At 39.8% G+C, this 22,464-nt stretch overlaps 1 protein-coding gene across 9 annotated transcripts in view; it reads right to left on the minus strand.

Annotated features, from left to right (window-relative positions):
- Nucleotides 1-22,464, minus strand: part of KALRN (kalirin RhoGEF kinase) — a 497,167-nt gene that overhangs the window by 113,798 nt on the left and 360,905 nt on the right. For all 9 annotated transcript variants that reach the window (XM_032189850.1, XM_032189851.1, XM_032189849.1 and 6 more), the window contains exons 32-33: nt 21,691-21,833; nt 20,256-20,358 (exon numbers count right to left, since the gene is read on the minus strand). In XM_032189850.1, the coding sequence (XP_032045741.1) occupies nt 20,256-20,358; nt 21,691-21,833 (246 nt within the window). The remainder of the gene's footprint in view (nt 1-20,255; nt 20,359-21,690; nt 21,834-22,464) is intronic.

Below are 22,464 nucleotides of genomic sequence, written 5' to 3' on the forward strand. Positions count from 1 at the left end.
TGGAAAATACAAAAGAAAACCTTTTTTTCTTTGAAAACTAAGTTAAAAACTTTCTTCTATCACAAGAGTAAGGACAGATCTCTTCAGGATATTCTACAAACTTGCCTGCCCTATAATAATTCTATTTATATCTACGTCTCTCAATTAGCCATGTTTCAATCCATTTAATACATGCTGTTTATTTTCTATTGTTCTGCTTTGTTTGTAAAAATATCACGTGGCCCAAATCAAATGTCCACAAAAGCCTATCACTGAGACACTGTTTCCTCTATTAGCTGAATTAAAACCTCATCAAGAAATACCAAACTAGTTTAATTTTATTTTCTATAAACAGATGCTAGCATTACTGGCTTTACTTACTGATTTAATCTATTGAAAACTCACCCTCTTTGTTTGTAGTTTCTTTGTTACTCCTGGAGTCAATATACCAGGTATACAGTTCAGTTGTGTTAACTAAAAATGAGAGGTTGCAGATTTTGAGAACTGCAATCTCTTTACCAAGTCACAGGTGAAGTGGGACAATTGGACACTTATGGATCCTCTTACTGTTTTCATTTTTAGGTCAAGTAAGATTTCTGAAGGTTTCTCAAAATCTTTTGTATAATTTGTATTTCATACAGGAAACACAAATACCATTGATAAATCATTAGGAACAATATCATTTTTAATTACTCTAAATCAGACAATTCTTCTAGGATAAGAATCCTGTGGAAACTTGAACAGAAATTGGAAAGCAACTCCCTAATGGATGTGTTAATATAGCCTGTTTGTGGCACAGATCCCTTGTCCCATTCCTTCTGGCTAGGGCCAAATGGTTCCATTACACTAACACCTATCACAGGTGTCTTGGAAGAGAGGCCAAGGACTACCTGTACCTGACTGTTGAACTGCACTCTAATTTTAGCCTTGAATCCCAGAGACTGGAAATGACTCACAGTGGGCGTAATCTGAAGTTGCTCAATACAAATACCAAGTGTAAGCATAGGCGTGGGTCTGTTTGCTTGCATGCTGCAGTCATGTTTTGTTAATGCATCATTTTTCTGAGACATGCTAGAAACAACCTCCACAGCCTATGGGATGGATCAGTACTATCAGCAATTGCTCAGCACAAATCACTCAGAGCTCTTTTTATACCTTTAGGATAAGCAACTTCCACATGTACAGTAATATAGCTCTCCCTGTGCTTACAAGGCAACACAAACGATGACAGCATGTTTTATTGTATCAGCTTCTGATTCATAATTCTTTGGCTTTATGGTGACCAACTGCATATGCATTTAGAAATTTAAAGATGCTTCTTTCCCAAGCTACTCTCAGCTGCCTCTGCAGCAATAACAAAGAATGATCTTGGATAGTTTCGCATGTGATTAATAGCTGTTCAGATTGCTTTGGCAGTTTTAGCATATGCTAATTGGGTTAACAAGGTACTAAGTGCTCCAAGGTGTTATGAATGTGTCGTAAAATCAGAAGCTCTGCTGTCAAATACATTCTCGTGGTTTGTAATTTACTTGCAATGCGCCTACTCCAACACACAGTGTTCCAACAATCTCTCCTACTCTCCCATGAAAGGCACTAGTACAACAGCACAAAGTGCATCTTTACGTGACACCATCTAATTTCTGGGATGCCTGGACAATCGAGCCTCGGTGGACCCTTTGCCACGGGTCCCTGACACCAGGCTCCTCTCAGGCAAGCCAGCCACATGGTCTCCCGGGGCACAGCTAGGCTGCCAGGGCCTGGCGGGGCTCATGAGGGTCTCTGTCCACTGCTCCTCCTGCTGTGCCCCCAGTCCCTGCTCTGCTCCATCTCAGTCTCCAGGTTTATTGCTGTTTCTGTTCTGCTGCTCCCCACCTTTTGCCCTTTAGGCATGATTCCTTGTGCCCACCACTTGCTACCCAGTGACACTGCCTGGGAGAGGTTTCTAAGACTAGTAAGGTCTGCATGGAGAACAGGCACACAGGCCTTTGCATGTCCTATATTCTTTGCAAACGTGAGCCAATGAGCTGTCACAAGTACCCTGCGTGCTCTGTTTTACAGATAATCTCAGAAAAAACAGTCACATTGCTGTTTACAGGACAGAGCAGGAAAAAAAAACACAGCATCACCTGTTCCTATTTGCTCATTTTGCCAGAACCCACTTACTAACATAAGAGACAGGTTCACCTGATACCTTCTCCTTCTTCTGCTAGTTCTCTCTTATCAAAATTCACATCTCTGATTATTATTTCTGTGAAAATGAGCTACTCACTATTTATTGCCCTCCCTCTCCCTCTTCCTTTTCCTTTCCCATTAACTTTTTAATATTCTTATTCAACAATAAAATTTAAGTTGACGTTGATTTGGAGTCAATAAAATAAACCATATATTTTTGCCTGATTACACTTTACAACAAAAAACATTCCTGCCTAAAGGTACCACCAGATCACACCAACCTGAGTAACTGCACCAGTCATTTTACACAGCCAAATCACTGGATGAAATTATAACTAGGTAGTGGATTTAAAGCTCTTCATTGACTAATCAGCCTCAATGAACAGAGCTCCTGGCAACAAAGAAGTTGAACCTTACATTCTATATGCATCAGGAAATTAAGGATAAGAAATTTCATTTATTTTCCAACTGAAGATTCCCACTGGTTCCAACTGAACCAGTGCACGATATGCAGCAGACAGGAGAATAACAAGTGTATGAGACATCAGGCAAGGAAATGATCAATCAGTCAAGGGTTTGTTTGCCTAAGACCTAATCACCCAAGAACACATTTTACCAGGAGCTTGAGAGGAGTCGACAGAAGACAACTTGTTCCAAGGCACAGATTTGACTGTAAATGTAGAGACTCTTCATGCAATTAACACTCCTTAGTGGAAACAGGGGTGACAGCAGGAAGGAAATGTTTAATCTTTGGATCTAAAAACATGATTCCTCCTTGCTTGACTAAAAGATTAGTCTTGGCCCAAAGCCAGTATGAGGCTCATAAAACTCTCTGTTTTCCAGGGTAAAGGTTCATAGCAATAAACTGCTTGAGAGGGGAGCCAAAATCAGGTCCCAAAAATGTCAGCCCCCGTGTGCAGGCTTTGTCCTGGACACATAACGGGTTTTCAAAAGAGAAGGTGGGAAGACAGATGCAATGGGCTGCTGGAATCCATACAGCTCATATCATAGAATCACAGAATGGTTTGAGTTGGAATGAACCTTAAAGATCATCCAGTTCCAAACCCACCTGCCATGGGCTGGGACACTTATGGTCCTAGATACCTTTGTATACTTCCACACAACACTTTCACATGACTGAGTTGTATTTGCTACATTGCAATTGACTAAAAGAGAAAACATCCATCTTTCTGCACCAAAAGAGATAACTGTGACCAGTCACATAATAGAAATGTGCCACACCTCAAACAGCTCCTGGAATAATCACTTCCCTTAGGACACTGCACCAGTTCATATTGCTGGCTTCAACCTGGCAATGCCAAATAAATAAAAATAAAATAACTTGGCATAGAGCCCCCAACTTAGCAAGCAAAGCACATCAGGTTTAAATCCCACTTACCTCAAAGGACAATAAATATATGCCCAACAGTGAGCTTACATTGAGAGGAATCGAGGCTACCGTTCCCTCTCTCTGCCTGCTGCTCTTGAATTATGTACAAGGCTGAACAGTTTGGCCACCTACCCTACATGGTGAGTAGAAGATGTGTGATTCAAGCTGCACATGCAGTTGCTGCTTCCAGCGGCTTCTTCGCTCCTGCTCACCCACTACAGCCCCTGTAACATGCAACTGGGCTATGCAGGGGGAATGGCTGCAGCTGGATAAGCTAACACTCCTAACCCTCTTGGCTCAAGCAGTTTAAAGGAATGCACGCAATTTATTTAATCCCCAAATCCATCTTATTGTAGGAGTTAATAGTCAGATAATGCTATGTATAACATTCCAAACATGCCCCTATAAATAAGAAAGCACTGAAATAGAGAAGTTTGCAGTAAATGATCAAATCCAGTTCCAAGTTTCTCTTCATTAAAAAACAAACCAATGTATTAATCTTCACTGCTGTAAATTTTAACGATGTGAAAAACAGATTCTAACAGCTTCTGAGCACTACAAGCTGCTTCCACATTTTGAAAAGAAAGGAGAAATAACATTAAATCCACTTTTTAAAGGCTTGTCCGTCCTTTGCATGTTCCCATTCTTACAGCACATTTCATTTGTAACCTGGCATTCAGCCCTGGAGAGCATTTTTTCCCAACTCAAAAATGCTTCTAGGAACAAAACAAGGTCCTCACTACACTTACAGACTTCTGGTTAAAACTATAGAGTGTCAAACCAAGCTTTGCTTAATGCTTTCTTATGAACATAAACCACCAATAAAAAAACAGTAGGACATGGCAAATGATCCTCTCTCAGCCCTCCTGATGAGCAATGGCGGGCACTCCTTTCCAAACCTGACAGCAGAGGGGACTTGGTCCTCATGCAGATGAATGCAGGTAACAGCTTGACTTGAGCTCAAGAAAAAAGGCAAGAAATTTCATAAGATACTCTGTTTTGATGAAAGACTTCAACATGGACTTTTAAAAAAGTCTCACAGCTCACTGTCTATGGATGATGTTAAACACAGCCTGACTGGGATGCCAAGCTCCCATCAGATTCAGCAGAAACACTCTCTTCTCTTGGCAGTTAACCTTGTTCATAGCTGCTTCACTGTACTTTTTCCATAGCTGCTCGGACCCAGTTACAGAAAGTTAAATTCCTCCTTAATAAAATTAGGCTTTAAAGTAAATTCACCTTATTTGCCACTAAAACAAGATGCTTAACAAAATTGTTGAATTGAAATCCCAGCCTGGAATGACTATGATCTTCGGAAAATATGCATTTGGATCCAGAAATTATTTTGTGGCTCTTTAGCTTTTTAATGGATCCTGAAAATGTGGACCATAACATTCCTTGAGCAGATAAGTTTAATCTGTTTCCCTACGGAACAGTCAGCTTGAATTCAGGCATCCTTCCTGAAATGGGCTGAATTTCTCTCTCAAAATAAAAATGCAGACCCTATCTGTAAAGATTTGGCACATCTCAGCTTTGAATAATGAAAAGAGGTAAATTTGTACCACTAATTAAGACAAAACTGAAGGCAGGGATGACAAGATACACACAAATAACATTTTGAGTTATACAACCACAAAGATGTCAGGAAAACCTCTGAACAAGTACTATCCATTGATCTATAAAAAAGGATGCCCAATGGTCTCAGCACGAAGTGGAACTAAACCAGAACTTCTCCTGATGTGATCACTGGGGCAGCAGGGTGAACTCTGGCAAATCACATCACTTCTCTGTGACCTGGTTTTCTCAACTGTAAAATGACTCTGGCTGCTTTCCAGCAGGCTTTAAGATCTCTGAATACAGAATATGAAATAGACATGACATGCAATTGAAATCACTTGCTTTTTTGCAGCTTGTCTGCATATTTGTTTAATCAAGATTTACCATCAAAATAGAAGGAACAGTGAGATCTCTCCTTTTAGTGATGATAAAGTGATAAAGATAAAAACTCTACCTAATTCTGCCATCATTCAGGACTCACTTAATACTCACTCACTGCTAATGGCTGCCATGATTTGGTTTCATTTTCCTCATCCATATAGATGGTGCCTTGGGACATTCAGAATTGCTCTTTTATTGTGCCCCATCAAGAGTTTATCTTAAGGTTTTAAAAATCACTTTTCTTTGTTAGATTTACCTCCTCTACAGCACAAAGAAATTTAGCAAAAGAGACACAATCTGCTGTGATTAAAGAGAAAAACTAGAAAAGTGTTCTAGCCCTTATGATGGTACTTTACATTGTTTTCCATGAGGGGAATTATATCCATTAATGGTGATTACAAATCCCCCTGTCTGGGACATTAGCATCCCTTATGCTTGCTACTGACATGAAAATAGACAACTAAAATATTACAGAGCTGCTTTATCAAGCACTTATCCTATTGAGTCATTTAATTTTAGCCTTTACATAGGGATGGGACGCCCAGAAGAATTGTTTGAGGAATTTATCGGATATAAAATTTAAGAAATGCAAAGGAAACCCCTCAACCATTAGGATCAATATTAGCAGTTCCTGTATTATTCCTATTAAAAATTATTCCAACAAAAATGCCAGGTTCATGGATGGACTGTGCAAGTGCCTTGTTTCAGGTCTGCACCCTGGGATGTACACCCTGGTTCTCCTGAAATACAGCAATGCTGCTCTGTCTCACAGCAACCGTGGACTGGGAACCAGCAGATGGAAAATGAGTTGCATATTTGTTTAGAAGACATCTGCTTTGGCCCAGCTTTTACTGGACTATTTTTAATCATTTATCTTTCCCCTGAAAAAGAAAGTGTTTTGTTCAAAGGCTGGAGGCCAATCCTGCTAACACTGAACCAAAACCCCAACTTGATGATGGGTTCCTGAAGAGCTGGACATGGTGTGGAATGATGGGATGCTCAGGATCGTGCTCAGATATTCACCCGGTGTACAGTGAGGTGCTTTCCTTGACCCAGTGAAAAAAACAACTAACGTTTTTCCTTTTTTTTTTTTTTTTTTCCCATCCATTTCTTCCAATGACTTATATTTTCTGCCTTGCATCTCTGACCTTAGCAGCTGCCTAACCCAGTGCAACAGCTCTCGTCTTCTTCCTGCCTCTCTGCAGCACCACATAGCTAATTGCATTTCAATTTCAACAGTGTTTAAATTTCTGTGGTGAAGGGTGGCCAAGTACTCATAAATAACACATGGGCATCACACAACGACAGGGTCATAAAGCAGCATTCTGATGAGCTTGAGAAAGGGTAGATTTTTAACGTTATTTATCAGTCCTGAAAAGGGCAGACGTTTCATAAAGTTAGAAGGTATTGAAGGTTCAGTTGCTGTAGGGGGACAGCACAACTTCAGGGTTGGAAGAGAGGTTTTGCAAAATAACTGCAAGTAGTATTGAGACCAGCACCCCTGGAAGAATAGGAAACCCCAGAGATTTTAAATGACAACCCACAAAAACAACAACAAAAACTGTGAGGGCCTGGTTCATACACTATTACTTTCAACCACTGAGGGAGTGAGGATGCAGTGGTAGTCTGTTCAGCCACTGTAACAACACCCAGAAAGTGACCGATGAAGCACAGCCCTCAGCCCCTGGCCCATAGGCTGCAGTCAGCAGCACCTAAGCAAGCACAAAGCTAGGGGCCAGCACCCACAGGCTGGGTTTCTCAGTGTGTATTAATTTACTTTCTTCTCTTCCTATATCTGCTATACTTCTAACTGATGGTTTAACAACTCCTGTTTTAAAGGAACATCACATGCTTGGGTTAATAAAAGTGTTCATCCCCGTGGGTAGACCCCCTGCTGCCCTTCTCTATCGACTCCTCAAGATCACACAGCAAATATCAACACTGGAAAACTTTTAGAAGTAATAAAGCCAACTGAGGCCCGAGACCTGTGGGACACAGCTGGTTCCCATCCTCAATTCCTCCTGCAGCCTCTCTGCAAGCTGAGAAGGCTCAGCACCTCAAGAGATTGTGCCCTGAAGACACGACAACAAACCCAACCGCCTCTTGTGAAAATAAATAACAACCAGCCAACACACGGCTTTTCTCCACAAGAGTGGAAAATACACATGTGTGGTCCAGCCATGTTCTTTCAGTAATTGTTTATTTGCAAGTACGGCCAGGAAGTGATGCTGTAGTGTCAGGAAAAATGAACCCAGGGAGGAAAGGGGCTGTGGAGTTGTGCCACACGTTTCACACCCCTCTGTTTCTCGCCCACACGCACATTTGAGGAGGGTGAGTTTGATTTTGATTGTTGGTGGCTTTTAAATTAATGCAAGATCCAAACAGAAAAATAAAGTTGGTCTGGACAGCAGCAGCACTGTGATTCTTGAAACCAAGGCTTGAGGGAAGCTTTGGATGTCTCTCTAGTCTGTAGGTTGCCAGTAGCAAGGCATGCGTGTGGTTTATAAGGTGGGGAAAATGCTGACTCCAAGACAGGGAATTGCCTCCTAAAGAATCCTGCAGCAGAGAGACTTGACCCCAGAATAAATACTGCCTCAGATGACTAAAAGGACTGGGAGTTTGTGGACTAGCAGAGATGAACATCATGAACCTCCCTATAATTCAGAGACTTTTCTTCCCTTCTTGATCTTGGGTTAGAGGAGGCAAACCCTTACTGGGAACGAAAGGGAAAGAAAAAACAACGATATATTGGGTGGTGTGATCTCTTCCTCTGCTCCCCTCATATTTAACTTCCCCATTTCTGCTGTAAACTGTCACCTCCCTAAGCTGCCTGCTCAGTTCTGTGTTTTTCTGTATCACCTCCCAGCCCAGCCACTACCTTTGTTCTGGTGATCCTTCAAGGTCCTGGACATGATCATCACTGCTGCACTTGGCCAGGCAACATATAAAGACCGAGCTAGATGTGGCCCTGATCGAAGAGTTAAAAACAATTCACTCATCATCTGTCTGCTCCTTTTTGCCCACACTCAGGCATTGTAAAGCATGAAAACGTGTAAATGAGTTTTATATAGATTTTATGTATAGTTTGGATGGAGAAACAGTTACCAGCAGACAGAAAGCTAAAGAGAGGAAAAGTTCATGCCAAGATGGTAAATTGTGAACTTTTCCAGGAACTGATCAGCTCTGGAGACAAGCAGTCTTCCCTGAATCCCCAGGAACGGATAGATTCAGTGCACCAAGAGTCAGCTGAATCTGGACAAGACCAGCTCACACTAGCATCACATACTGGTGGTATAATTCAGGCTGCATCCAAAAAGTAGTGGCTGCAGTAAGCAAATATAAATACACACTTGATGAAATAAAGTACTTTCCAGCAATCTTTGTGAACAGCTTCCTAAGAGCTACTGCACACCAGTATGACCCTCCACTCCTGAATTAAAAGTGCTCTAACAAATATTGGTTGTGATCTATGTTTTCCCTGTTTTGATCTCTTATGAAGAAAAAGAGAATTTGCAACTCTTTCCCTCTTTCCCTTTTTTTCTCCTCCTTCACACTGTTTTGCTTCCAATATCAAAGCTCTTGCTAATATTAACTTTGAACTTGGATGATCTCCAATGCCCCCTAATGTCCTTGATCAAGCAAGTCTAACAGTGTTGCTCAAAAATCTGTTCTTAACACTAATTTTTGATCACACACAGTCTTTTCTTCCCTTTCAAACGGTTATTCTGTTATCTCTTTATAGCTGGAACTATGCCTTTCCAAAACGAAGTTCCTTGAACAAACCCAGCTCTTCACAGCTAATAAGCGTTAACTACACAAAAATGATAAATTCTAAAAGGAAAAAAAAATCTATGCCAACAACAAAAAAAAGCATACTGTTCCTCTAGAGAGATATATTTAATGTTGTACAGCCAAATCAAACAAACATGCTGTAATCACCAGAATGAAACCTCAGAAACAACTCAAAACAACAGCAGAGGACAAATAAATATGAACTCAAGTTCTTGGAAGAACAGGAGGAGAATGATCAGGTTTAGATGAGGAAAAGCTTCTTGCTTAATGACAACACTGAAGGTAGAACTTGAGAAGAAGTAAAAACAAATAAAAAAACCTCTCATTTAAAATAAGTTCCGAATCCTGTTTGCTCCTTTCTTTCTAGGCCACTTTATATTATCTAGGAGCTGACCCAAGAATGGTTAGAGACAACCCTGAAATCTCTAATGGATGCTTTGTATTCCATGTAAGACCTCATTTTGGGGGACGACTGTATAATCTATCCATTTTTAATCAGTCCTTTTGTCCCTTCTATCCATGCAAAAATAGCATGATGCTGAACCTGGAGGACTCATTTCACCTCTTGAGGAGACTTGTTTACAAAGTGGTGTGCAGACCTTATAGGCAGTAAGTCTCAGGAAATGCCAGTGCAATCCCATTTGATATGACAATGCAAGAGAGTCTCGGGGCAGACTACGGGATCATCTCACCTGCCTTCTGCCCAATGCTGGCATTCTGTGCTGTGTGAGAACAAAATTGAAAAGTAGCTTTTCATAAGGGAAAGGGAAATGAGTTAGTAAATAATTTACAGGTCACTTAATGTTAATTTTGATAAGCAGTAATAAAGAAATGCCCTTTAATAATTTACAGTTCAGTTTACACTCTCATTAACATATATTTAGAAGAAAAAGCAACTCAGACAGTTGATCTCAGAACACATATGTATTTTTGTCTCCCCACTACAGACAGAATCTTGCTGGAAAAGAATACTATTTATGATTATCACGATGTAATTTTAATCACTCCTCACTATGTCAAAGATCAGTTCAGATCTTCAAACTCCTCTACTGTTCGAAGTCCAACTCAGTTTTTTAATGTAACATAAATGGCAACAAATCTTTGACATCTCATTTCTTTGAAAATCACGGTGTATTTATAAAAGTCAGACAACAGCTGGTCTGGCTTTAGAGATGAAAAATAGAGTATCCTTTAATTCTTCTGTGCAAATCATTTTTATTCTTTTTTTTAGTTCTTCTATTTAAAAGTGTACAAAACTCGGGTTGGTGATCTTTGAAAGAAAGATTGGGATTTTACAGCATTTCCCTCCTTCTTATTTTGTTTTGTTTGAATCAAACTGATTCACTTAAACATCCTCATGACTTAAACATTCTCTTTCTTCCCGGCAGGCATCAAAACATTTTTTGATGTTCAGTTTGGTAATAAAGATTCGTTAATATGGAGTATGATTTATTTCCTGTCATTTAACTCCACAGTGTACACCACAGTTAAGCCTTTCAACCACCTTTACAAGGGCAGCTTTCTGCACCTTATGCCTGTGCGTTTTAAAATTACAGCCTTCCTAGCTAAGCAGGATCACATGTTCTTCAGAAATGCCTTGTGATTGTGAGATACCACATTTGCAGTAAATTTGGAACACTCCATATATCCACTAGGATGACCTTTAGCTGTGTGCCTTGTGCCTGTAAGCGGAATGTGTTCATCAGCACGTTAGTGTGGAATCTGATTTTCATGCTGCTCGAAGGAATGGAACGGAGATATCAAGTGGGCAGCCACGGAAATTACACTTAATACCCTTGCATGTATGTGTTGACCCTTGGCATTCATACCTGCATTGTTCTCAGGAGAGATTCAGCCTGAAGGAGTCCCATACACTTGTTTTATCTGAGTGACTTGGTTTGATTTTGCAATGTGATTAACTTATTATCTACCAGAAGATGCATTAGATTGAAATGGTTTAAGGAAAAGACAGAAAGCAGACTAAATGCTGATTCTTACTTCCTAAAAAGAAAAAAAAAAATCTATGAAAATCAATAACAAACTTTCTTTATGAAAGGGACAGCAACTAGATGAAAATTTACTAAAGAACGTACTTTATAAAAGAAATACAACGCACTTATAAAAGTAAATACAACTTTTTATAAAAGAAATACAACGCACCGCCCGTTATGCATAGAAGAAAATGCTGTCAAAAAATCTTTGAAAAATCTCTTTCCATAGGACTGTGCTTTCAGGGACTTTCAATTGGATCTCTTCTCATCATCTAATCATCCAACTGAATCTGGTTTTATATCTGCTACTATTTACAGTTGCAAATTAAAGAAAAAAAAAAAAGAGAGAGAGGTGTAAAAAAATATCTGCTGCTTCTGCACTGAAGGAAAGAAACCTTTGAATGCAGAGCAGTTACTGTTCATACACCAGCACAGGAATAGCCTTCCTCTGGGGACACAGCATTTTTAGAGCAGAAATCCCATGAAAATTCAACAACAATTTCAGAAATCCCAGCTAAGATATTTAAAATGCATGGAAAATTTCATGCATGCCTTTTATGACATTATTCCCTGGGAATATCAGCCACTGAGCACTAACTTTTCTATTCCTGTATTCTATACACTACAGATGTTCCAAGTTTCCTGATATTCATTCATTTGAATCCATGCAATGAAACTACAGGCTGCTCCTGAGCCAACAAGCTCTCCATAGGCAGCTTTTTTTGTCTTTCAGAGCGCATTAGAAACAACTGCATTGGGATTTAAACTTCTAAAATATAATATAATTAAAAATCTGATGCTATTCATTTCACATGAAATGTCTTTTGAGGGGAGAAAGAAGGAACCCTTTGCAAAGCTTGTGCCTTATTCTATGTTTTGGCTTTGCTATATTTGTCTGTGATGAAGCAAACCTTGGTGAAACACTAAAATCTCTGAGAAATTTCTTTGCTAAAATTTTACTACTGGATTAAAAAAACAATGTCTTTGCTGAAATTCATCTACTGTCATCATCTCTTTTTTGGCTGTGGGGGAAGTTGTACAACCCCTCAGTACACAAAGAAATAGATGTGGCTCAACTGCATGGTATGGACTTTAGATAAGGTTCCCTGAAAAATTACTATGAAATTTCCACAAGCTTGCAACAAGTGTCATGTTTTAAAAGGAGTTGTTCATGTATTGCTTGCTTTTCAAAAGAATATGTACATCTTTTCTAAGAAAACTCTTTGAAACCAGACAGCCTGCCTTTAGTGCTCTCTCCACCCACAGCTCCAAAAATACTTGCTGGCAACAACAGAAAGCAAATGTCCCTACCCTCAGCAACACTTGGACAGGTCACTTCTCTTGATCACCCACTTGTTACATTTAGAAATGGGTGATGGAAAAAACAGATAACACATAATTCATGCCAGGATTAAACCTGGATGAAAACCAAGGTTGGTAAGAATTACTTTTTCCCTTGTTTTGAGATGTTTTCAAAGTTCTCAGGGAAACCTAAAGGCCAGGGCCCCCAAATTTGCCCTGGGAGGTTTGTGCTGAAGGCATTGCCAGTAGTGATACCAGTGCTGAGGGAGCTGCAGATTGCGTGCTACATACATTACACATCCGAGTAAAGAGCTGTCAACTGACTCCACTTGTAGATGACAGACAGGTAAATTCCTACAAAGCTGCAAGTCACAGTGATCCGTACACAAACAAAAAGGTAATGTGAGATCTGCCATTCAAGTCTCCAAACCAGAGATTAAGTTATACCAAAGCAGAATTTAGACCTGGTCCTGTAGAGCATGAATTCAGATGCAGACTCCCAACGCTTAAAGAAATCTGAAGAAACAACTATTGGGGAGATGTCAGCTCCTGGCTGAACGATTTATTTCCTCGATAAGATAAACATTTTGCTACCACATGACATTATCTTGAAAAGAGTTAACAACCTATAGCTAGTGAGCACTCAGTAAGGCTAATTAAAGTGCCAAAATATTTTATCTCAGGATTGCCTTTGCTAGCTATCATGTTCTCCCTGTTCCACAGGTGAGGGCAGTAAGAATTCAGTGTGATAACAGCAGCAATGCTGGGCAGTGTCAAAGCAATAGAAATCTGTCCTCTGGGGTTATAATTCACTCATTTTTTCCATCATATCTTTATGGGAAAAATTCACTAAACAGTCAGAGGTCATTCTCTATTACATAAATTTAATTTTACTTGTGGTACCACAATTCATCAGCCACTGTAAGGGAGCAGAACTCCAGACAATGCACTACTGCATTTGGGAACGTCACTTGCCTGGACAGGATCAGTGCAGAATAACCACAACAACACTTAGCTAAATGAGACCAAATCAATCACTTCCTTTCCCTGTTAGAAACTCTCCGCTGCTAAATCTAACCTAATTTACTGTGAGTAAGATATATAGGTTACAGGAAGAAATCTCTCCAAGCCAATGCCCAGCCCCACCTGTCAGACAGCTCTGTATGTAACATCTTTCACTGGGCTCTGGAAAACTAGAAGATTTCTAAAGAAATACTCCAAGTGCTGTAGTTAAGCAGCAGCCTGCTTTACCACCCCACTCCCTGTTCCCATGATCATGCTTTCCCTTAGCTCTTTTGTAGCCAGAATTTCCATCATGCCTTCCGACTCCCTTCCCATCAGCTGTAGCCTGCAGCAGCCATTAATGACTGACAGAGTGGCTGGCCACTGAAAGGTGATTTGTATTCACTTCAGTCCCACTGCGCTAGGTCTGTAAAGACTCCAGCCTGTAGTGATACCTTTGATACAAGCACGACCGAGGGTCAGCAGTTCTTGTCCCTTGGGGTTCCTCCCGTGCTGCTACAGAAAGGTGCCTCTTGCCCACAAACCTGCTCTGACTCGGTACAGAACTGAGAAGGCAGAGAAGGAAAAAGCTGAATTTGGATCATGGGATGCACATGCTGTGCCACAACAATGCCGGAGGGATAGAGGACTTGGATAGCTAGCTGTGTACCTGTTTTGTAAGAGTTTAGAGATGATTTAAAAAACCCTAGTACCAACGGATTCAAAGGAAAAAAAAATGCTTCAGGAAAGTAAACTCAATAACTGAAAGCTGCAGAAAACTTTAATACTGTTGAAGAGAAACAGAGATCTGCTATGTAGTTTTTATATCTGCTTGTTATATAGGTTCCCTTGCTAAGGAACTAAGCAAAAATTAAATTGTCAGCTCAGTCCTAGTGAGAGTGCTCTTGTTAGCAGAATTAATTAATGCCTGCATTTGCCTTATGGTATTGTTTTAATTTCCCTGTTAAATTCCCTCTCTGAAAATGTGAATGTCTCTCATTTTTATTCCACATCTAGACATTCTCTACTTGAAAAAATAATGTTATATATCGGCATCAGTGCTTTAAATTTTTGTTTTGTTTTGTTTTGTTTTTTTCCCCTTATGTTGATGTTCTTATTTCAAGGGGATTTTCATAAAATGATTACTGTTGTTTCAGCATTTTGTAGCAAGTGTTTTTATTTATTTGAGATTAAATTGCATAATTTAATCTGTTAATTTAAGTATTGATAAGTATTCCTGATCACCTTACCATACTTCACTTCTTTACAAGATCCCTGGATAGAGTGGGATCTTTGTTTTTTCAGTTTGGTTTTAGGCACTTTCAATACTTAATTTCCAGATTAATTTATGATGGGAAGCAATTATCAACCACTTTTTACTGCATATGTTGAAGGTGGCCTCTAATAAACATAGTGATTTCCCTTATATTCTCCATGTGAGGTACATTACAGAAGAGGTTTCCTTTACTATTGAATATCTGGGCATTTCTGTTTGTTATTTTTTTAATTTGCTTTTTAATAAGAATGCATTAACACTAGGCAACAGTCCCAGGACGTATACCTATTTAAGAAAGCTTGCAGCATGTTGGTGCATGACTCTACAGAGCTCAAGCTCCCAACGATCAGTAGCATCAAGGGGATCAAGGCTTCCCTCATTCCCATATTACTTGGAAAGGAAACTTCCAAGGAACTGAGAATTACACCTGAGTAATTACCTCTACTCCTGGCAAGCACTGAGACCCTTAGAAATGATGGATTTTAAGGACAGAAGGGAGCCCAAATACTTGGTGCCCCGGTTTCCTTTGTAACAGAGAATCTGAAGTAATACTTTCTGCATCAAATCCTATTTTTTCCTTGAGTGACAATATCGCAGAGAGAAAGCTATTTTGCCTTGACTTGAAGCCTTTAAAGAAAAGAGAATCCACTCCTGTGTCACTTCTTCCAAAAAGCCTAAGTTCTAAGAGCTCCCCTCTTACACTAATTACCTCTACCAACAAGGCAGAAGAGGTCAAGATCTCAGTCTCATGACTTCTGATGATGAATCTAAGATGAGCTAAGTCCAGTATCTAATGGAAGAGACAAAAGTATATCATGTATATTTATTTTTAAAGAGCAAAACGTTTTCAGTTCACATTTCAGTGCTTTTTTCCCTATCTAAAAACAACAGGAGGCAACCAGAGCTGTTCTCAGCATTCTGCAAAAGCCAACAAAAAGAGGCTATTAGAAGATGGAGCAGTATCACCAGAAACAGCTGGTTTACAAGCCAATAGATCAATGGGCTTAACAAATGAGAATGCCCTGCACGCTGGCATTTTTAATGCAATTCCCCACTGCTTTGAATCCAAACATAAAGACTGAAATCCTGTCTGCTGTGAACTGAATAGGGCAAGGATTTCTCACGAAGAAATGGTTTTCAGATAACGTGTTGAAGAGGGCTTACTGTACAGAACAAAAGCCGTCTACTCTGCCTTTTGGAGGAAGATGAAGAAATTTTGCATAGTAGGTTACCTAGGACCTGACATGGATGCCCAATGGGAATAACACTTAGTGTAATAGTGTTCGTTATCTATTGATTCCGTGAGACCAGCTCATGAAGCCACTTTTTCCCTCTACATAATACTTTCCCAAATGACAATCCTAATCATGCTTTTTTCGGTCTATTAAATATTTTAGGTTACATATTGCATATATAAAAACATCGTAATATTTTATATGTTCTCTTTTTTTTTTTTTTTTTTTTTCCTTTTTTAAAAGGTGCAGACCTACAGATCTGACTTGAAGTCTGAGGTTCCGCTACACAGTATTTAATGAAAATGAAATGTCTGAGCCCAGGGATAATAGCTTTATATATTTTTGTGAGATAAAAATCCAAGAAAATTAAAGATATTAAGGACTAAGATCCAGATTTAAGAAGCTACTTAAACATGCATTTCATTTAAAAGAAAGAAGTAATCTCTCTCTCTCTCTCTTTTTTTTTTTTTTTTAAAGAGACTTGGATTTTTTTTATTTTTTAATCTGAAGACTCTCATATAATCACCTGACCCCTGCCTGCAGCCAGGAAAACCTGAATATTTAAAGACTTGGTAACGATTTTGGAGCTAGGCATATAACTAGGAATAATTTCAAAGAGGAGCCTGCTACCATAAATATTGCTGTGAATTATCTTCGACACAAAACACTGGTCTGAATTCTGGTCTGTATCCTGTGTTGGGTGTTGTACAAACACAATGATTGGAAGAATTCCCACCCGCCTTTGGATTAAATTCTTAATCCAAACAGAAAAAAAAAAAAAGAAAAAAAGGTAAGTGCAGTGCACCCTGAGATGTAATCTGTGATGGCACCCACCATACGCATGACAGATTTTGCTCTGTAGAAATAGGACTCAGCACTTCTGGCCCCCAGTCAAGTATACTCTGTACACCAAATGATCCCCCTGGTAAATATTGCAGCTAGGTTCAGCTGTCTTCAGAGAAAGCAAAATCCTTGCTGAATTTACAGTAATGTTATCTCATGCCCACTTAACAACAAAAATACCTTCTGCCTTTCTTGAGTTTGAAATGCAAAGGTAAAGCTTTGCTCTAGGGCTGCGCCTTGAAGAGACACGAGACAGAAAGCACTACTCACAACCCAGGAGGAGTTGGCTTACAAATAATTTGAAAGAAATACATGTGACTTGAGGCACAACGAGTGTTATTAAGCCAAAACGCTTCTTGAACTTGGGAGTCTTTGAGATTTTTTTTTTTTTTTTTTCTGTCTAAATTGTTGTTTGGCATTCTCTTCTGTGAAAATTCAGTTCATGCTTTAGGTAATCCTTGGGCATAAAAGCAAAATTTAGGAAAGGGATAAAGCATGTCATCTAAAGCTTTGCATTCTTTTGCCTTCAGATGCAATATCAATTCAGGTAATGTTGATTCTTAAATGCTGCTTCAGAGTTGTTTCTGGCACTCAGTTAATACATAAATGTTCCCAGCACATGATTAATCTGTTCCCAACCTGGCACACTACTAGCACTGCAAAGCTCTTGCATGTGCTTGTAAATGAGCCTGCTCTGAACAGCCAAAGTGTTTTGTTTTTCTTAAAGGTAGGAGTTGTCTTCTGGCTCTTCTGGTTGGGGATATCACTGGAGCACAGAGGGAGGTCACTCAGAGCCTGACTTTGAACTTCTGGGAATAACTCTGGTGACTGTGCTAGAGTTTAATAGCCAGGGAAACTGCAATCTGCTGAACACTTTACCTATTGGTGCAGTTATCAGTACCACACAGGTTAATTACAACACGTTACAGCATTTATCATGTCAACTCTGTCAAGAAACCTGTGCTAGCAAGCACAAAATGGCACAGTCTTCCAGCACTGGTATCTCAGTACCCATCTATGCGAGAAGGTAAATCTTCCCAACAAGATTGTCAGACCACCCTACAAGATAAACTCAAATACACAGTGGAGGAAGAAATCCCTTTTCAAAGTTGGAGAGTAAAATAACCTGGAATGACAGCAAATCATTCCAGTTCTGTGAAATGTCACCACTAGGAGTTCTGTGCTCCTTGCACAGCTTCGGGATCCGCTAACACAGAGCTCCCTCTTAGCAGATGCCAGTCTGTGCTCAGGGCCTTGCACAGCAAGCAGTGGAAAAGCCTGCACCTGTGCTGAGACTGAACACAGGTGGGCCTGCAAGGGGAAGTAAGACAACTCAGCTCCAGCTGTCATTAACTGGGGTAACATTGTGTAGAAAAAAAAAAGAGAACCATAAAACTATGTGGGGAGTTCACTTGCCTTGCAGCGAAGACATGGAAATGGAGTACTTTGGGGGCTAAATTCTCCACAGTTCGCTGGCACTAGCATCAGTGACAAAAAGGAAAGTGCTTTAGCAGGAATTGCCTCTCTATCTCAGGATGGATGCTACACCAGTTGCTCAGACTCAACAAAGCACATACATTTAAGCTTTAACAGTAAACTGGAATTTGTTTCTATCCAGTAAATGTATATATACAGTTGCATGACCACAAATAGCTTTAAATCAGCAAGTGAACCTATCTATGTTTAAAAAGTAACATGGCCCAACCCTAGAACTGATTTAGCCTGTCATCAGTGGTAACAAATTTTTGCCTGTGTGATTTGGTGCTCAGTTTATCCCACATGCATTTACCTTTCAGTTCAGACAAGATCTGTAGGCAGAAATGCCTACAACTCTTTCCAGCCTTGTATCCTTAAACCAGCTGTTGCAATGATGTGCTGTCTTTCAAGGCACAGCCCAACATCTCTGGCGCTGCTGGCCCTATAGATCTTATATGCAGCTACAGCAGTGTGGGGTGTCTTACCAGAGCTTGCCTGTCTGCCCTAATTCATGCAACTGAGTCAATGGGTGCAGGGCAAAACAGCAAAGCTTATGTGAATGACTAAAATTAAGCATGAGCTCAAGTATTCTACTGAGCTAGGGCCTTTGTCAGGAATGATAAATGCGAAAAACATGGAAAAGCACGGTGATTCCACATGGATTAAAGACATAAGAAAGTAATTCTTTCACATCATGCAAAGTATTTGCATATATTACAGTGGCCTTTGGAGTAATACTTTTCTAAGGCACATTCTTAGTTAAATAAAAAATAATAATAATAAAAACAACAACATGGGAACATGCTTTTAAGATAAATATAATAGGTGGTCTTCCAAAGGTAATTTGCAATTAACTCAATTAATTCCTATTTCTGAGTCCAGCTTTCAAAAGCTTTCAAAAAATACCTTCTGCACTACACTGCATTTGTGAACCTTATGACCATAAACATGAATTCTGAGTTTATGAAGATACCTTCCTACTCTGTGCAAAGAGCAACATAATTAGAGCCCTGACACAGAGATAAATTCAGAATGATTCTGCAGAATTCATCCCTTTGCAAGCTAAACAGTTTCAAAACAACACATGAAGAGAATATGGATATTCTCGTGTTGGATATGACAAACCTCATCAGCTTAGCTGAAGTAAATTCTCACTAACAGCCCATTTACTCCTACCACCAACTGCTGAAGACAGCAGTTGAAGGTATCAGGGTGACAAATTCAAGTCAGGCATCCTCGTGGAGCTGAGAATCTGGACTCAGATTGTCTGACAAACAAACCGTCGAGTACATACGTGCCGACAGCATGCAGCAATCCAACAGAACGTAGCGCGTCTTGGGGCCATCCATATGCTCCACCATATGTCCACGAGGCGTAGGGTCCAGAATCACAGTCTCTGGAAAGGGTAGGTCTCCCAGGCTCTCAAGATACCAGCCAGGATCCCAGTTTTGCTCTATTAATTGGTGTGTAAGCACCTGTATTCCCTCCAACAAACTAGTGATTTTAGCTCAAAGGGTAAATGTGGAACGCAACCAACTGTTCACTGATTCAGAAGCTGGCTCCCAAAAGGCAGGTTTTACTAGGGAAAGAAAAGGTTGCTCTGGGCTGTTTCTTCAGAGCCAATTCAAACTCTATGTACTAACTACAAAGAAGCTGCAGCAAAAGATGTTACCATGTAAAACAGTGGTACTGATGAGCATCCAGAAACAGGCTGGATTTAACAGCCTAGCAAAAGGGAATACAAGTTTTGACTCAGTAGAAGTCAGGTTGCTGTGTTATGTCTTTTCTATTCTGCTTTTCACTTACATTTTTTTTCTGGGGCCAATTAGCTGCAGTGTATTTTCACATTTCAGTCCTACCTTATCACTGTCCACTGTATTCTGTGATGTCCTGGATGCAATGGAAATGGTGTCTGGTTGACTGCTGCCGTCTCCTTGGCTGTCTGCATCATCTACTCCATCTCTGCAAAAGACATAAGAGGAAAACAACCATGCTTACTTAATGCACCACCTTGGAATGTGCACAACTTTATAGGTGGATTTGAGAAGTGCCGAATCAGCGTGCCAGGGCTGGCTTTACACTAAAATTACCTCACTGATACAGCCTATGTTGTTGTGTAGCTTGAAATTTAAAATGATGTAACCCTCAGCCATCGGGTTGGGATTAGCACATAATCACCACGTTTGTTGCTGGAAACAGGATGGCTGTTGCCTGCGTATTTACAGCACAGAAAGCTCTGGTGTTCAGAAATAGCTCTGTAATGAGGGTGTCAGGCAGAAATTTTCCTTAAATTAGATTTCTGCCTTAACCAAAACCATTCAGCCCTGGCTACACGTGGCACAGAAGGAAAGGACATTTCTCTTGTCTCACAGGAACCACACTTTCAGGAATTTAATATTAAGCAATAAAATGATATCCAAACAAATATGAATAATGACAGTGTATTGCTCTCTGAGACTACCTCTATGAATCTGCCAGCAGAGGGTATTTTCTCCCTTTTGCAGTTCTCCTAAATTTTTATCGGTCTTTCAAAATATTTCAATAATACAAAATACAATAAATTATAACATAAACAACAACACTGCGCTAGAAAGCTCTTAGATTGGCACATGTCCCCAGGAAGAAAGCTCTGGATCTCTGCCTTGCTTCTAGATGACTAGCTTACTCACTCTTTGGATACCTCTATAAAACAGCCTGTATTATGAGACTGGATACATGATAATATTTGATGAGGAAGGGGAGATGCTCAAACTGCAAGTGGCTTTTGGGAATGTCAGCCTGGCAATGAAAGAATAATCAGTTTTATATAATTTCTATTTAATCCAGAATTGAAAGAGGTTGAACAAAAAAAATAATATTATTTTCTAGGATGAAATGAATTTGAATTTGATGATGAAACACAGATTCTTCATCCTAGTAATATACTGTAATGACCAGCTATGACTTTCATTGTCAAACAATTCAAAATGCCAAACAGGAAAAAAAATAAAAATCTGTTAATACTCAATTAAATAGGTAATTTCTCCTTTGGGAAAGAAACATAACCTTGGACTCTGAAGAATTTTTACTGTTCATTTTTCTCCAATACTTCAGAGTAGTAAAATTAAAGACCTTTGCATGAATATAATAGAAAAGTTACTTTTGCCAAAACAACATAAAATGCACGATGATGAAAACTGCTTTCAACTATAGTAAGAAAAGCAAGTGAATCCAGTAAAGAGTCCACAGACACTACACTGCTGTTGGCTGATAAACCTCTAATGATTTCATGTTGTATGCAATGACTGAGGTTACCTTCTACTGTTGTTTCGCTGCTTTGCTGGTGTCTTGGGGAGCTGAATTGGCTCTTTCAGAGCTCCTTTCAGATGGATAATCCTTTCTTGAATGACTTCCCGGATGTTTTTGATCCATTCTTGTTTTGTTTCAATACTGGACGCCTGAAGTTCCACAAGGCAGAAAGACAGACACTCTATCACATTCCCAGCGTATCACCTTCTATGTAGAAGAATCGTGGTTGGCTGATAAAAATGCATGATTAACTGCTTCTCCTCTCTGATGTATTGTTCTAGCTGCTGGATACCTGGTAACCCCAACTGAGGGTATTTTACCAGACCTACTTGGCAAGCAACAGCAAAGCAGCTAAGCTCTGGATAAATATAGTTAATGCTAGCAATACAGTGTGCTCTGTGGAGAGGAAATAGGTTATCAGTGCACAGTGGGATTTCCTCAGACTAAATAACTACCAAAAAAATTCTTCATTTGAAAATCACTTGACAGAAACGGCTGTCAGCTCTGGAGGGCTGAGGAAAATGTTGACTGTCAACAAACCCAGTGGCATAGGACTAAGGGAATTACACCTCCCAGAAAACACCCCAAGATGTGTCCTGTGTTAGTGTGCAGCTGCTTAGTCGAGATTGCAAGAGATGCGATTTCAGCAAGGCTTGACTCAGACTGTGGCCTTGGATCCGAATTGCTCCTGACGCAGGCATGACCCCACCGACAGATATGGAAGCCATGTGAGTATGAGAGTGGAAGAAACTGACCTTCCATTTAGGGCTCTTGAGGCCT

This window comes from Aythya fuligula, chromosome 6 (assembly GCF_009819795.1).
Source record: "Aythya fuligula isolate bAytFul2 chromosome 6, bAytFul2.pri, whole genome shotgun sequence".
Classification (NCBI taxonomy): domain Eukaryota; kingdom Metazoa; phylum Chordata; class Aves; order Anseriformes; family Anatidae; genus Aythya; species Aythya fuligula.